The 17,630-nt window shown below is 39.4% G+C and overlaps 1 protein-coding gene across 1 annotated transcript; it reads right to left on the bottom strand.

Annotated features, from left to right (window-relative positions):
• Positions 1-4,548: 4,548 nt before the first annotated feature.
• LOC121310357 (nucleolar MIF4G domain-containing protein 1-like) lies at positions 4,549-16,895 on the bottom strand. The gene is made up of 11 exons (XM_041243576.1): positions 15,663-16,895; positions 14,655-14,779; positions 12,639-12,834; positions 11,494-11,817; positions 11,118-11,228; positions 9,788-9,946; positions 9,191-9,312; positions 8,915-9,047; positions 7,724-7,855; positions 5,684-5,793; positions 4,549-4,989 (listed from the first exon to the last, which is right to left on the bottom strand). The coding sequence occupies exons 1-11, from the start codon at positions 16,713-16,715 to the stop codon at positions 4,812-4,814; spliced, it is 2,643 nt and encodes an 880-aa protein (XP_041099510.1). The 5' UTR covers positions 16,716-16,895; the 3' UTR covers positions 4,549-4,811.
• Between the last annotated feature and the right edge of the window lie 735 nt (positions 16,896-17,630).

The following is a 17,630-nucleotide window of genomic DNA, read 5'->3' as shown; positions in this document are numbered from 1 at the left end:
CTATATATATGAATATATTGTATATCTATATGTGTGTGTGGGTGTAGGGATATCTATATGGGTGGAGGGTGTGTATAGATTATATATTACTATATAATAACATATATATATCTATGTATAACCGTAGATTGTGTGTGTGTATATAGTATATGTGGTATCTACGTATACATATAGCTATACACAGATGATTATCATAGTCGATATACTATTAGTATTATCTATAAACATATATATCTAGAGATATATTACACACACATCAGCACAGCTTTACAATATCTAGTATGATACATTAATACATACGTATATGCATATATATTATGAATCGTATAAACACATATATATATTATATATATACACACACACCACACATATATATATATCCCACACACATATATATATATATATATATACACTTATTCTATATTTATTGTGGTATATATGTATATTTATATATAATATTGTATATATATATTATTATGGGGTGTGTACATAGTATATATTGGTGTGTATCTATTGTACACATATTCACACACCCACACACATTATATATATATATACATATACATACATACATACACACATATAATATATGTGTGTGTTATATGATCTATATATGGTGTGTGTGGATACCCCAACCAGATATATATATATATACAACACTAATATCCCCATATTATACCCATCTACACAACACCTACACCAACACCACATATATATATCACACACAAACACACATATATATATATACATAGATGTGTGTGCTATATATATCACACATTTTTTATAACAGTATATGTATATTATGGTACATATATAATTATTATGTCCTATAATATATCATACACCTTACACATATAGTATATATAGGTATTGTGGTGTGATATATATCTCTATATATACTATATATATCGTACATGAAGATATATAATACACACACATTGTATATATATGTGCCACCTCTCAATCTATATATATATAATATAATATATCACACACACACACAAATATGCATATATATATATATATATTATAATACACACACACACAATATATCATACAACAACACCACCCTGATTTATATAGACTGTGTGTGTTTATACTGTGTGTATATATGTGGTCAACACATATACTGCTATATGTGTGTATATGTGTGGGTCATGTATATTATATGTGTCATGTATCTGTTACTATGTGTGGTGTGTGTATATATATATGCTGTGGTGTATATATCTATATTACTGATTATATCGTGTGTGTAATATCCCACCTGGCCTATATATATACCCCACATGATATATATTAATAGATATATACACACAAACATAAATTATATATATATATTAGTGTCTATAATATCCCACACATAGATATATCATGTATGGATATGTATACTCGCAGACTGATATCGATATATACAAACTATCTATAGATATTATATAGATATATATATATATATATTATATATATATATACCACATTACACACATACACACACATGAGTAAGGTTCGTTACATCTTCTGAAGTTAACCACAGTTACATTCATTGCGAATGTACACAAATGTAATATTGTTCCCAGTGAGGCAGGTCACAGTTATTTTGGTGTGTATTAATGACCTGTGCCCTTTTAGCTGTCAAACTTCTGAACCCAACTGGCGTTCTCAGAAGAATTTGGTGACCGTCTGTATTCGACGACTAAAAAAAAAAAAAAAAAAAAGGTCCCTGCTTTGATATGTAACTCCAGATGAACGTTACCGATGGACTAGCAGATGTTGTGGTGACTTGTAAAGACACAGGGTGTTGCGTGCCATACAAGTGTTATATTGTCACCAGTCTCTCCATGCTTGACCCATCACATATAAAGAACTGGGCACATTCAATTCTTTGTATCTGGCGTTGGAGCAATATCTTATATCTGTATATTACTGTACTTCACCTTCTAACATCAAGTCAGCGTCTGTCCTGTGGTCCCAGGTACGCTATCTGGCATAAGCTACTTATACTTGCAATGTCTCCAGGACAATCTCAAAAGCAAAATGATTTATTCTGGATTTGTGATGCTAGTAAGAGTTTGCATGAATAGAAAAGTACACTGTGCCCCCCACCCCCACCCCCCCGACTTTAAAGAATAAATACAATGTTAAACAGCTGCCTACAATCAATCAGTGAGATTATGTGAGGAAAATGCCCCAGATATACTGGCAGAAGGTCACAGTCTTGACAAGGTCTTTCATTGAAACCTCAGGATTTTTCATTATCCTTAATTGACAGCCCTTCACCCTCATAAAGAGGCTCCTGGATGTGGGTAAGACAGATAGCGCTCTGCTCATTGTCTCTCAGGCGACACACCTACTGACATCTATCTTCAGAAATCACGTGTGTAACACGTCTGAACAAGGACGAGCCTGGGCTCCTAAGAGGGTTGGAAGCAGAAGTTGCTGCTCCAGTATTTCTATCACAAGCAGACCATCAGCTTGAGCCAGTCCTATCTCCGCCAGTTTATTTTTTTATGTGTTTGTCCATCCCGTGTAAAATATATTCTAGTTCACATGCTATTTAAGCAGTAATATCCAACACAGAGATAACTACTTTTAGCAGTAAGGGCCAAAGCCCTCTATGAATTCTAGCAATGATGCAGATGGTATTACTGTGACTATGAGCTATTCCACATTTAATTGAATTATTTTGTGGGAACAAGAAATCCCCTAAAAAGTTACTGTCCTTTTTGTATAAGGGTATTACTTCTAGATTGCAGATGTTCCAGCTATTTACATTTATACTGCTAAAGCTAAAACAAAAGGAGATGTGTTTGCATTATTGTTCTGAAAAGTAGGACTGATGGAGGTACGACAAACCCGAAGTCTCCTAGAAATAAACAGTGCCTGGCCAGTCTCTTGGGCAGAATACTTTTTCTTCCAAACAGATAAGAACAGGCACTACATCACAACAGTCAACTGTGGTGCGTAGAGTTAAAAACAAAATCAAATAAAGGAAACACCGCAACTCGCATGTCAAAAAAACAAAAAAGTTACTGGTTAAAACAACATGTACGCCGATGAAGGCAATGCTAAGCTGAAACGCTTCGGTTTTTAATCAATAAACTTTTTGCAGACAAGCTTTTTTCCTACCCAGAGGGCACCAGAAACAGCAGAATCTACCAACAATGGGATCTTCTGATAATGAAGCAAGGCACACATTAAAAAAAAACAAAAAAAAACCAAAACACACTTTTATTGCTCCCCAGTCAGCAAGGAGAGAAGCTCTTAATCCACAGGTCAAAGGAATCTGTTAACGGTTTGTTTCCCTGACTTTGTACACTGAAATTGGTGCTTTGCGAACACAAACCTTGGAATTTACTGAAGACAATCTCCAGAAAGCGCTGCCCCAGCTGGAATCCGTGTTAGTGCAGGATTAAGGACTAAATCCCAAGGTCTGCTGAATGCAACAATGTCTTAAGGTTGTCTCTGCCTGGCGTGTTGCAGGAGCCCTTGGTGAAACATGCTACAGTACTGCAGCTTCATCAGTGGATGATGCAGGTCCCTACCATGCTTTTCAGGGAAATGTAATTCAGAGGAAAGCAGAGACTCATCACAGAACCAACTCACACCTGCAACGACGGAGATCTCTTTCAACTGCTGAACAAAACAAGTTCTCTTGTTATTCCAATTTGAGAAAAAACGGTTTTACTCAATTGTTCCATTTTAACAAACTTAGTTTTTCAAAATTTACAATTACAACCACATTTTTGGTCTCAATTTCTGTTTTATTACATTTTGTACTAGACTGTTTTTAATTTAGTGAAATAACTTGTAAAGTTCCATCAGATTCAGACAAGCACTTCATTAGCCCAGCCACAAGCCTGAGCTCTTACACAAGGAGGTCCCTATATTCGTGTACGATGTGCTAGGAGGGCTAGTGTGTGTGTGGAATGGACACCTTCAGCAGATTACTGTTGGGGGGGGGGGTACACAATCCTAACCATATTTTAAAATCAATTAAAACAAACATTATAAAGAGGAAACAGGTGTGTGTGTGTGTGTGTGTGTGTGTGTGTGTGTGGTGTGTGTATTATATATATTATATATATATATATATTTATACACACACACACATACACACACAGAGTACATTCAAAATGTGTTAGTACACCTAAAGAGTTGTCATTTATCCTTTATACCTACCTGCATGAAAACCTCAGGGTGTGAGAATTCCTTGAAAAAGTCAGTCGTTAACCCCTAGTAGCTTTGTTGTCCATAAGTGGACATAGTTTCACAATCTGAGGAAACTCGAAAATTAATCCGTAGATTTGAGCAAAGATTTTTCAGGGACGTCTTAAAACTGGTAAACACTGCGACACGAGGAAAGGACGAGTGCGGCTAAATTTACTTAAACGTATACAAGATAATTTTCTAGTTGGTCAAATTTAATCTGTAGGATTAAACAGAAAAACTGTTAAAAGGGTCTTCTGAAAGTTAAGGTCATCAAACCTAAAGTATATGTGTTGTTTATAACAACAACAAATCCAAAAAACGCTTGCCGCGGAGTGTTCTAATACATGTGCACACTACTGTACGTGTTTGAACATTACAGCACTAACCACATTTAATGAATCAAAAAGAACATGAGACAAGGGAATAAAAACCAAAACAAATGTACTATACTGTATTTACATTAAAGTCACCACCTGCTGGCTGGGCCAGATGTACCATTTAAAATAGGCAGTGCCTTACTTTACCAATGAAAGGAAGATTGTTGCTTAGTATTTTCCTGAATGTTGTCCACACATTCTTGGTGTGTTTAAGACTCCTCCTCCTTACAGTTTCAGCTTTGCATCCTTCACTTGCATGCCCAGCTCTGCCACGCCAGCCTTCTCTTTCAGCAGGCTTGCTTGCTCAGCTGTTCCCAGGCTCAAAGCATTCTTCAGTAAAAAGTGAGTGATGAAAAGCTTCAATCCTTCCCGCAGCATTCCGAGCTTTGGAATTCCTGAAATCCTGCACAGAGTGGAAAACGTGCTTCTCAGTTCTTGGGGAAGTCAATAATAACACCCCCTTTGTAGTCTTAACCCCCCTCCTCCCCATACAAACTAAAATTAGTGATTACAACAATGATTAATCAAACCCATCCGTGGAACTGTGAAATGCAGTCTTTACAAGGAAGTAGAAGGAATCGTTGGAACTGTGAAATAGAGGGTTTACCAGGATGTAGAAGGAATGTCCTGCCAAGAATGCAGCTGTTACTTGCTTTTAAAATGAGAAGTAAAAACTACTACAGGCAGTGTTTCTATTACAATTTCTACAGGTATGGTAGGATCACTAGGACAGAAGATTCAGAAAACGATCAGCCACCATCCCTGCACTGCTCATGGCTGAGTGCGCCATTAAAGAAAGCGCCAGTTTCTCAGGGCACCCTTTTAAAAGACTGGTTTCTCTTTTGAAAACAGGCAGGAACTCATCAGCTACAACTACATTAGCTTTGACGGGTAAAAAATTTAAGATACCAGGATCCATATACAGTTTATAAACTTAATGCAATCACATTAGTCTGTTTGCTTTATAAATAACATACAAAAGTGTTTCATTTTAATTTAAAAGGGTTAAATCGACAGTGATTAAAGGGTTAACCAACTGCTACAGTAGAAAAGATAAAGTCACATGTTACACTTAGGTGTAAAAAGATGCAGATTACCTCCCAAAAATGTCTTTCAGCTCCTCTGGTTCCGTTTCACACAGAAGTTTACTCAGCAGTTGGCGCAGGAACCGGACTTTAGGCTTATCCAGTTCACTGAACTCGATAATCTGGTTTAAATAAAAAAAAAATAACAAAAACACATGCTAAAATAAGATGTATTTATTTATTTAAATAGAACAATGTTAAATTAGCCTTACTGAAATGCAATTCTAAATGAAGTCTTATTCTTTTTTGTTTCTAAAAATGTTCTCCGGAATTTTAACTATCCAATAGTTCCCTACACAGCTCCTATCCCACGACCAAGCCAGCTACCAATTTCACACCCAGAAACTCCAGAGCGGATGCCAGGTGTTGGAGGCTGGTGATGTTGTGAAAAGGTCTCGTTTCAGCTTTGTAATGGGGCAGTCATTATTATCAATCCCTCACTTTCTTTCATTGAACATGGTTCAACTGGGCACTTTGTTTTATGTGAAGTGACAGCTGGCATTTAAAAAGAGAAACTGTAATCCCAAACACACCATCTTTAAGTGCCTGGCTTTTTTAAAATGTTATCTGCAACTGAATCCATTCTGTCCTGCTAAGAGCAGTTTTGCTGTTTTAGACACTTAATAAAATGTGCACTGATCAGTTTCCAACTGTATCGTACAACTGGTAGCAGCATCTGTAAACAACACATATCAGAGGCCCATCAGTAAATAAAGCAGCGTTCTCCCAGGAATTCTGTACAGCTGGGTGGCACAGCATTATAGCCAGCCCATTAGTTAATACAGCTGCGTTCTCCCAGGAATTCTGTACAGCCGGGTGGCAGAGCATTACAGCCAGCCCATCAGTTAATACAGCTGCGTTCTCCCAGGAATTCTGTGCAGCTGGGTGGCAGAGCATTACAGCCAGCCCATCAGTTAATACAGCTGCGTTCTCCCAGGAATTCTGTATAGCTGGGTGGCAGAGCATTATAGCCAGGCGCTCTTAACAGAAAAATAAAATGGTCTTACCATAAACATATAAAGAATAGAGAGAATCTGAACAATAAGAAATGGAATAATTAATAACAATCCACCCTAATTCATACCCAGGCTACACTGCTCCATTCACTCCCTGATCCTTTGCAATCTTTTTTGTGTTTCTGGCAGAGCTTGCACATCACATCACCCAATGCCTTGCTGTAAAAAAGCCATTTCCATTTTTTCCCCTCGTCGCATCATACCCACTATCACGATGTTTCTTTTTTTTACGCACTGGCTCCTCTTTCGGTTCTTCCAATTCGTTTTCTACACGCTGCTCCTTGTTTACTATATCGTGTTGCTCTAGCTCACTTTCTACATTTTCTTTTTCATCCTCCGTTTCGGTTTGGTAACTCCCACATTCACCGACACTGTTTTTGCTTTGAAAATAAAATCGGTTATTTTTTAGCAGTCATTTTACTGTTCTGTTTTAAGCATTTTGAGAGGCTGGGAAACTCACTCCTTCTGCTCTTTGATTGGTTAAATGTAGTGTCAACAGCAGTCCTGCGGTTCCAAGATTTTCTTTTCACCCAGCAACGCGCACAAGTGATTTAGTCTGCTAGCAGAGCAATCAATCCTTATCGTAAAAGGATGGTTCTACTGTACAGTGTTGCATAGGAGACCTAAAACTGTACTTACAGGGCATTATTATTTTTTATTTAGCAGATACCTTTATCCAAGGACAGGGTGTGTGAACTATGCATCAGCTGCAGAGTCACTTACAACAACGTGTCACCAGAAAGACAGAGCATAAGGAGGTTAAGTGACTTGCACAGGGTCACACACAGTGAGTCCGTGAGTGAGCGGGGATTTGAACCGGGGACCTGGTTACAAGCCCCTTTCTTTAACCACTGGACCACACAGCCTCCTATAGTCATTCCCCCAACACCAATTAATAAGGTTGAGGTAAATTCTTAGCAGATCTATATTTATACAAAGACCGTGAAATCAAGTCTGCCGTCTGAACTCACTGCATGTATTTCAGTGTACATTTGAAAACGCCAGCCCATTCAGAAGCTGATAGGAGATGACAGACCTTTAAGACGGAGAGTGAAAGAGACTTCTTCTTGAGCAGATGCACTAGGAGATGAACAAGGTTGCTGAAGGAGGTGCTGGATAGGTTTGCCAGATCACGGAATTTGTCCCACATGCTGAACTGAAAAGTCATCTAATAATTAAAGAAACAATTGAAATGAGGAGAGTCAGCTTACGTGAGAAATAATATTTGTGTGTAAATTTTATATATATATATATATATATATATATATATATATATAGTATATCAGTATATATGTGGATTTCTTGGAAGAATTTATTAGGTCAAACTAAATAATCAGGACCCTTCGACAGTTTACCCATTTTCTAAAATAAATACACAAACACTGTTTGATTTTCAGAACTTTCTTATTCAAATGGCCCTATTTTGATTATTGATATCCACCAGTTTAGATCAACTACATGTCATTTAAGGACTGCAGCTAGCACACAGTACCACCTGGTGGCCAGATATTGTACTGTAAAGAATTTTCATATTTATATATATATATATTATATATATATATATATATATATATATATATATATATATATATAAAATATTTTCCATCTCTCTCCCTCCCTTTAAACCTTAATTAATAGTTATTAAGCCTTAACTGAATAAGATTGTTTAAATTAGCGACACACTACTAGAAACTAACACAGTGGAAATTAATAAGCTGAATTCTGCAGTTAGAGCCAGAACAAAATGAGGATTCAAATAGAATTAGGCGATATCAATGCATGTCGTTCGTTAACTCAATCAAGATAAAATGAAACAACTCCCTTTGGTAATTAATTTGTGTTTGATTAAGAAAGCGAATCAGCTCAAAATATGTTTAAAAAGGTACATCACATGATCAAAAATAAAACCTGAAAACTACAGGCCCTAAATATATAGTGGCAAAGTAACTGAAGGGAAGTATGTTAGCTTCAGGTTAGATCATTCATGTTATGTTCCTTCTTTGTAAAGTGTTTAACTATTGGTTCATTTACTTTGTTTGATGAGTGATTCTGTTTTCTTTTATATAATGCTGTACCTGTCTCATATTATTTTGTTAAATTTTTTGGCAAAATATACCATAAAAAAGAAAACTAGTTTTGCTTGACGGATTTCTTATGACTGAATATTCACTTGTATCTATATATTTGCATACATTACATGTGCCATTGCAGGGATATATAGGACTACCTGAAAACGCCTGTCATATTCACAAAACCTTTCTCCCAAGACAGCATAGAAGGGGTTAAAGCCCTTCTCTTGCAGACAGCAGTCCGTGAGCACATGCACAATCTCTCTTTCTTGCTGGTCCTTCAGACCAAGCCTGCAAAAATAAAGACAAAGAAAAAGGTTCAAATTCAGCCATGAAAAATGAACCAATAACCCAGTCCTTTCTCTCAGGAGGTGATAGAGCTCACAGGGAGGGGTTTGCTTTGGGAACTCCTGGTTTCTTCTTGCAAGGCATACCTGACCAGTTTCTCAAAGGCATCAAGGAAATCCTCGCTGGTCATCAGGACACAGAAAATGTTTCTTCTTATATCAGTATTCATTCTCTGTTTACGAGCAAGCTCCAAAATCTTAGCGCTTACCTTCAAAAGAAGAGGAAGATTTTTAGAAATCTACTGAGTACAGGCATCAAAACTTTGTTGTAATTCAGCATATTCAAACAGATTCAATCTGCAAAGGAACCACTGGATCCGCCATTTTACATGAGGAGACCTTTGAGGTCTTGAAAGCCTGTGATTAGTTATTGTTTAGTTAGTCCAATAAAAGGGATCACATCTCCTTCTCTTTGCCGATCATCTCTGGACTGATACAACTACCACTTAATCTATCAACCTTATTTAGCACTGTGTATGGTATCGCTGTGATAATGATTAATTCGACTTCCACTCGTGGAAACAAAAAACTAATTTCAGTCATCTTAATAATCTACGCAGTTTTGGCTTACACCAGGGTACACACAACTACGCTGTCGCCACACTCACTGAAAGACAGAGATTTCCCCTATACAGAGAAGCATGCTGCAGTAGAAGACAGATTCATTGTCAGTGAAACACTTACCTGGCCTGCAGGCTGCTTCTGTTGTGTGGTGCTGCCAATCATTGGCACTCCGCTCCATGAGGACCCGACGATCCACCAGCGCCCCACCTGGTCTGCAGCCAGCAGGTTCTCCAGAGAGACCCGCAGACAGACATCGCAGCCACTGGCACTGCTGTGGATCTGAAGAACAAGCACACCCTCAGCTCTTTTCACTTTACATTGAACCCTCGTGAAGTTTCAAGCCTACTCGATGGCAGCCACAAGAACCTGGATTAATTGTTAGGCAAAATGATTCAGATTGGATGTCAGAGATCCCACTGGGGAGTAAAAGGCTTGAACAAGAGCCCTCTTACGGAGTGCAAGCTGTTTTAATTGGATCTTCCTTCTCAAAACTTTAACAAAATCCTTCAAGGACATTATTCCGAGGACCCAAAACAAATGTGATCTATCTGGTGGGAACTGTTGTGGTGCAATGCCCCCTGCTGGTATTATTCTTTAAAATCTGTTCAACTCAACAAATGACTGGATGCTGATTTATCTTTACAGTGGATTGCAAAGTTGTGTTTTTAATGCTGTAAAACAATGCTAATGTAAAACAAACAAAGTTCCAATAGGAGATGGAGCTTTATTTAACCTAGCCTTTCTTTTACTAGTACAATAGCTACATTTAAGTTTCCTGTCTGGTGACTGTTCATATAAACCTACATTTTTCTCCCAAATTTAGAGTGTTTAATTATGTCACGTCACCACAGCAATTCCCCACAGCAGCTCAGGAGAACTGAAGGTTCAGTGGGTGTCCTCTGATCCCACAAGCGAGCCAGATTCCTCTTCTACACCCAGGAATTCGAGAGAGGATGTCCAGATTCCTCTTCTACACCCAGGAATTCGAGAGAGGATGTCCGCGAGCTACTGGCCTCTGGAGAACAAAGGCCAGCCCTGCAGGTGTCCACCTGAGCTTACTGGGTGCCTGGCCAGTAGGGTGCACTGTAGCACCATGAGGAGAAACAGTACTTGCCAGTTTTGCATCCCTAACCCACAGGAGTGCCAGAGCAAATGGAACGCTCCCCTTCGGAAACTCCAGTGAAGACCGCCGACTTTGCACAGCCAGGACATGAACCTGCGCTCCCCTGACTGTATGACTCACCCTGCACATTACACTGTTGTGCTTTTACCAAGGGGGGGGGGGGGAGAATACAGTACCCCCTCTATTGCACAGTGCATTCTGAAATAGGTTGTTGCTAATCTGCCAAATGATCAAACGTGCTGCCTATGGAGCACTCCGTTTCTAGGTGTAAATTAAAATGGGGGGGGGGGGGGGGGGGAGGGGGGGGGATTGACTGAGCGTGGTTACCAGTGTCCGCTGTAGTTTCCTCAGTCTATCCACTGGCTCCGGATCGTAGCCTGGGATTTTTCTCATGTCGTTGTTCTTGAGTGCAAGCATGGTCTCCAACATGAACCGCATCTGTAATGACTTCAAAGTTAGCACTGCAAGAATGATTTAATAAAAAGATACAACTACATGCTACCCATTAATATACTGTACAATTAATAATAATAAAAAAAGGTTTACTAACATCATACATACACTGTACATTTAAGTATACGCAAGACACAACTATATATTGTGTCTGACTAAAAGGTGTACATTTCAGTAGGATGGTATGTGTTTTTTTGAAATCTGCACGTAGGATCCAGCATGCAGACTTCATTCACAGGTGCGCTCGTACCCTTGTCTGATCCTGGAGTTTTGTTCCCATAGCGTTGGCCTTGCTTTGCACTTCACTGATCAGCTCCTTCAATGCCATTGCATCATCTTTTCTTAACAAAAATCCAATGTTTTTCAGTAAAAACAGGATCAGCTCGATGTCCTTCTCTGTAAAAGCCTTTGTGAGCTTCTTCAGAATATCAAAGATGAGCAGAGAGTGCACCACGTGGAAGTTGTACAGGTGTGCGATTATGGCAATGAGGTTGTCACACTCTTTACCTTCACTGCCAACCTGGTAATGTTCTTCAAACTTACGAACCACCTTTTCCAGAAAGTGGGCACCAACCTGTAAAATACAAGAGGCACAGTCAGAATGGAAAAAGAATACAAAAGAAACAGACATACCACACAGACAGAGGACGGTCTTTTCATTTGACCGGTCACATCCTTGCAGGTAAAAAACAAAACGCCCCATCAGTGGCTAGAGCACAGGAAATCCAAGACACTGACCTTAAGGCGATAGAGTCAAGCTGATCTCTACTTCGAAACAACTCAGATTGTGCTAGACTGAGATGATCTATTCTTTGTATTTCTCACATTCACAACAACTGCTAAAGTTTCTGTGAATGTGTTTAAGCCTCATCTTTAGAACAAACCAAGTGTATAAAATGTGCAAACCAGTCCTAGAGGAAAAGCACTGTATATTTCTGAAGAGGTAGCTAACATTGCTAAAACAGATTTAAGAAGTAAATAGAATTGTGACATGAATTATGTATTGAAGTCCCGTTGAAGGAATGCATCCGAAACAGGAGAGTTGCCTTTGGGAGTTTAGGTTTACTTTTTTAGCACACTTCCTGTTCACACTGAAAATGAGCATGCTAAACATTTGCCAGTAATTTTCTATAAAGCAGCTCCCAGAAGCCAATTCCACTAGCTTGCATTTGAGTTCCAATCACTGCTTTTCCTACTAAGGTTTACTGAAATTTAGTTATGTCTGTCACTGTGAAAGATACCTACGGATTGGATAACTTATTTCCATGTGATTTTGTTTTAAAATGTACAGTACGTGGTTTCATTCTTACTGAATCTGGGATCATGTGAACAGACTGACTAAACTGGAAATTGTTCAGACAGCAGTATCTTCTCCTGAAGACCAGATGTCATTACCTCCAGCCCCACTGTGTGATGGAGAATGCTGACCAACAGGACGTGCTCCAGCAGCAAGCGGTCTGGCATTAGGGCAGGAGTGACACAGCCCGCCAGCAGGATGTCTGTCACAGTGTCATTCATGTCCTTTCGACTGCGGCTCATATACAGCTCCTCCAACTGGCTGCTTATAGATGCCATGTTGTGCTCCGTTAGCCTGCAGACAGATGAACAAAATAAAATACTTTAAACAGCGTTTCCACTGCCTGGACCCTGATCTTGATCGTCCTTCTCTCTCACGCTCTCTCGGCAACTACAGCAGAATGGTTAGTAGAATAAAGCATTCTCAGTCCAGCTGAGTAAGTTCACACTGAATAAGAAGCAGCAGCTTACTGTACAGACCACATTCTGCTCTCCGCAAGCGCAGCTACTGTACTGTGCGTCACGCTTTACACAGAGATCTGTACAGAATTTCACGTTGAGGCAGTTATTTGTGCGAGTGTGGATTGAGGCAATGCTAAATATGGAAAACCTAAAACCAAGGTTTCTGTATATATTTATTGTCGATGCAACCATGCTGTAAAAGCAGACATGAAGGTTGGCAATAGCTTAAATGCTAATATCTAGAGGGAGCCAATAATTTCAGGATTTTTTTTGTTTTATCTCATTACATACATCACATTGAAATTAAAATGTGTGATGCTGTAAAAGACAGAACAGAGAAGCAGCTTGTGAAGCTGGTGTGTCTCCTGTGGTACAAGTGTGTAATGCTACAAACAAAAACTTCTCATGAAATCACTGTCTCATTCTGTAGACAGGCCATGCAGATTATTAGCAAAAACACGTGCAGAAGATGATGGTCACGTTTAGGGCTGTGCTCGAAGAGTTGAAGATTATGGCTATCCAGGAATTCAAAGGTAGGTGTAAACCTTCAAGGTTTATTTTTTTCTCTGTTAACAGAAACCGTTTGACAAGGTGCGTACTATAATTAAATCACACTGTAAATGTCACTCGCATGCAACAGTTGATCTTTTGATTTGTATAATACATATTACTTTAACAAAAGCTGATTTGTTACCAAATCATTATACATAGCAAATCCATATGGCGCTGCTGCCGTGTATGGAGCAGGGTACATTATGCCTTCTAAAAGAAGTGCTATTATTATTTGTTTATTCAGCAGACACCTTTTTCCAAGGCGATTTACAGAGACTAGGGTGTGTGAACAATGCATCAGCTGCAGAGTCACTACAACAAAGTCTTGGAGCACAAGGAGATTAAGTGTCTTGCTCAGGGTCACTCAGTGAGTGAACTGGGTTTTGAACTGGGGACCTCCTGGTTATAATGGTATGGTAGAATATCTTCATTGGCCATCTCGACAGCAAAGCATTGTATAGCATAAGCTGTAGAAAGAAATGTCTCAAAACCTCTCTGCTGTTTGGGATTTTTTTGTTAAATGCCCAGACCGAAAAAAAAGTTGAATGCAAACTGTGCAAGCGACTGTTGATGAATCAGAGGCACAACTAATCTCTGGGATCACTTGGCAAGCGTTAGTTCATATTAATATTAGTAGTGGTAGTAGTAAAACGTGACTGATAACCTGCTTTCAACGGTGACTTAAATAAAGCCTTGTTTTGCCCAAGTCCGTTGCAGTCATTTTCATTGGTTGAAATAAGCTGCTGCTGCAATGCAAGCTCACTGTATATAGAGCAAGCAGCATCAATTACATGTACATAAACAACGTGCATTTTTATATAAATGATAAAAACATGATCACTGTTCTATATCACATTTTTTTAAACTACATGTGAATGTTTTATTCCACTTATATTGTAAAATAGGATTTTCAATCAAATATAAACAAGTAGCTACAGTGATGTCACCAGTAAATTATGCAACTTAGTACCACCAAAGGTTCGAACCTTCCTTCGGTAATGTGTTCCGATCCTTCGAAGGTCAAAATGTACCCTTCGTTACAGCCCTAGTCACATTTCATCACAACCGGACGAGTAAACACAAGAAACCCGTGAGCATTACCTGTTTAGGAGTCCTTTCACATTCCTTTCCAGTCTCTCCAGCGCCTGTCTCCTCTTGGCATCGTCAGTCTCTGCAGACTCCCGCTGGTGAGGTGGGATGTATTTAGCGTTGCCTTCTTCCGAGCCCTTCACAGAACACACAAGAGCACAACTAATAAGTTACACTTCAGTTTGTGCAAGTGCTGCACAGTACACTGCCTACTGGGTATCAAAATGTGTGTTTCTACCACTAGGTGGAGCAACTAGTCAATCCTCTTTAGCTGTAACAACTTGAGGGTGCTTGGACTTCAGGCGCCTCCCACCCCACACACACTTACAGCATGGGATAAGATACAGTGTAATAAAATGTTAATGTGTCCAAGAAGGGGTGAATACTTTTGAGAGCCACTGTACATCTTTCGACTGCTACAGTACTGCACTAAAAAGAAACGAGATAGAATTGGAACAATCTTTTAAGCATGTTCATACTTTCATTCTGTTGCACAAGGTGCTGCTTGTTAGTGTTTCACTGTTTAACTCGTCTAAGAGCAACGTATTGTAAACGGGCAGGTGGATCATGGAGATGGTACCCTATGCCATACCCACTTTGTTTATGTACCGGGAACTCAAGAGTGCTTTACAAAAACAAAACAAACTAAAAAGAGCTCCGAACGGATTGCTATAAAAGGCTAAAAAAAAAAAATCAGATTTTAAAACTTACTCAAATATGATGAGCAACAAGATTCAATGAATATTGACCATGGGCCATATACACTGACCTGTAGCAGATGTCTAATTAATATGCGTACTGTATCTAAGGAAAAGTTTGCACCAGCAATATCAAATGTGAAACACCACAACAGACACACCTTTTTGGAGGATGAATGGATTCCTCTATTTGGGTTAGGGTGATTTTATTCCACAGCTGCAGAACAGTTTAAAAGTAGCATATTGACTTTCTAATGCCCCTGTATTCAGCGTGCACTTGCAATGCATTGACTCACTCCAGAATCTGCGCACACAGCCATACCTTTTCGTTTGCACTGCCTCCATGCTCCTCTACTGTATTCTCTGCCTCTCCTCCCTCAATAACTGTATCCTCCTCATTTCCATCACCCTGGTCCAGTTCTTCATCACACTCCTCCTCCTCCTCCTCAGTGGCCTCCATCTCTTCAAAATATTTCCCGCTGTCTTGTTCATCCTCGTCTGACGATCCCTCCTGTTGAGAATCTTCAGACAGGTCAGATTCACTCCCGCCGAGCTGTTCCAGCCTCTCCTTGGTCACGTCCATGTCTTCCTCTTCGCTCTCGTACAAGCCCGACGCGGAGGCTCCAGGTTCAAGAATGCCCAAAATATAATCCAGTCCATCGGCAGTGAAAGATTGGGGCAGGGTGGTTTTATTCTTACGTTTGTTCATGCCGAGGTATTTCTCTAGCCTTTTGATTTCTTTCTCTTCTTCGACATTGGCTTCCAGCAGCGCCCGTTTCCTCACTTGCTGCTGCTTGCTTGTTTTCTTGAACGCTGCTTGCTGTGCAGTGCTGCTGCTGCTGCTGCTGCTGCTAGGTATTTTCACCGAGCCCTGCCTCGAATCGCCGGCAGTACTGCTGCTTATTCTCTTTGATCCTTGTTGAGAATTTAGAGTTCGCTTGTTTCCCCCCTTTGCATGCTGTGCTTTTTCTTTGTTGTTGTGTTTTGGATCAGCAGTGTTTTCTTGCTGCTCAGAAGATTCGGCGGCTTGTTTTGCAGTCTTGTCCCTTCCTTTTTCACTCGCATTCGGTTTCGCTGGCTTTTCGTTATTTTGTAACATTGTGACAGTACCGACGGGGCTTACTTTTAAAAGCTTCCCCTCATAATAATCTTTCATTTTAGCCTTCTTGTTTTTTCTTTTTTCTTTCCTTAATTCCTTCCTACTTTTCCTCTTAACACCGAACAGCATGCTCCCATGGCAACCATCCTCACCTCCCGCGGCCTCCGTGGATTTGTCTTCCTTTTGTAAAAACTGCTCAACGGATAACTTACACTTTTGCAGTTTGCTGAAATCTCTTTTTATTACTTTGCGCTTGCCATGAGGCTTCTTCTTCATTTTAACCTCCAGACAAGTGCGATGTAAAACAAACTCAAATATAGTATTCCGACTGCAAGCACATCCAGACAGCCCTTCGCAGAGCGACTGTCACTGTAAACACAAAGCTTACTGTACTTTAACTGGGCATAAAACCATGCTTCTCATGGGAGCCGCCATCGTGGAAACATTTACCGGAACAGCTGCTCAGCATGCCTACTTCCGCCAGTTCTTCGTGCTGATAGGATCCCTCACACGACCCGTTCTTCCGCTATTTTATTGGTTCATTCTTTTATATATTTACAAGGTGTATGGTGTATTCATGGGTGGCGGGTCTACTACGAAGTTCATTTTCGGTTTTATGTTAAAACACGGTTCCCGGGAGTGGCTAAGTAGTGTGTATTGTCAGAGTTGACCCTTCAGTAAACGCACCTTTATCAGAAACCCTAGGTACATCCAGGTAAGCCATTACACCTGCCAGGCACACCACTCTATAGCAAAGCCGTGCGAGACAACAAGGTGTGCCAATGTGTACACGGTCGCTGCTGGGTTTGTAATTTTCAATTCACTCCCTGTAAATCTCTAATTTATTCAAAAATAAATCAAATACAACCCATACCAATAAGTAACTAGTGTTCATTAATATATATATATATATATATATATATATATATATATATATATATATATATATATATATATATATACACCCATCGCATTAAGTATGACATATGAACATAATAAAAATCTGTAGGCTTCATCATTTTAACGATGGATTTTTATTAATTATTATTTTCTTACGTAATCGATATTTTTTGCAAGACTGACGTGTGCTTTGTTCTATGCCACACGCACCATGTCTGAATAGCTGCTCATATCCTGGGCTAATGAGCGGAACGGTTTAGGACTATGTTTTTGCCGTCAGGTAGAGTCTGA

Source organism: Polyodon spathula, chromosome 3 (genome assembly GCF_017654505.1).
Source record: "Polyodon spathula isolate WHYD16114869_AA chromosome 3, ASM1765450v1, whole genome shotgun sequence".
In the NCBI taxonomy this organism is placed as follows: Eukaryota; Metazoa; Chordata; class Actinopteri; order Acipenseriformes; family Polyodontidae; genus Polyodon; species Polyodon spathula.
This window is presented reverse-complemented; position numbering and strand designations above follow the sequence as displayed.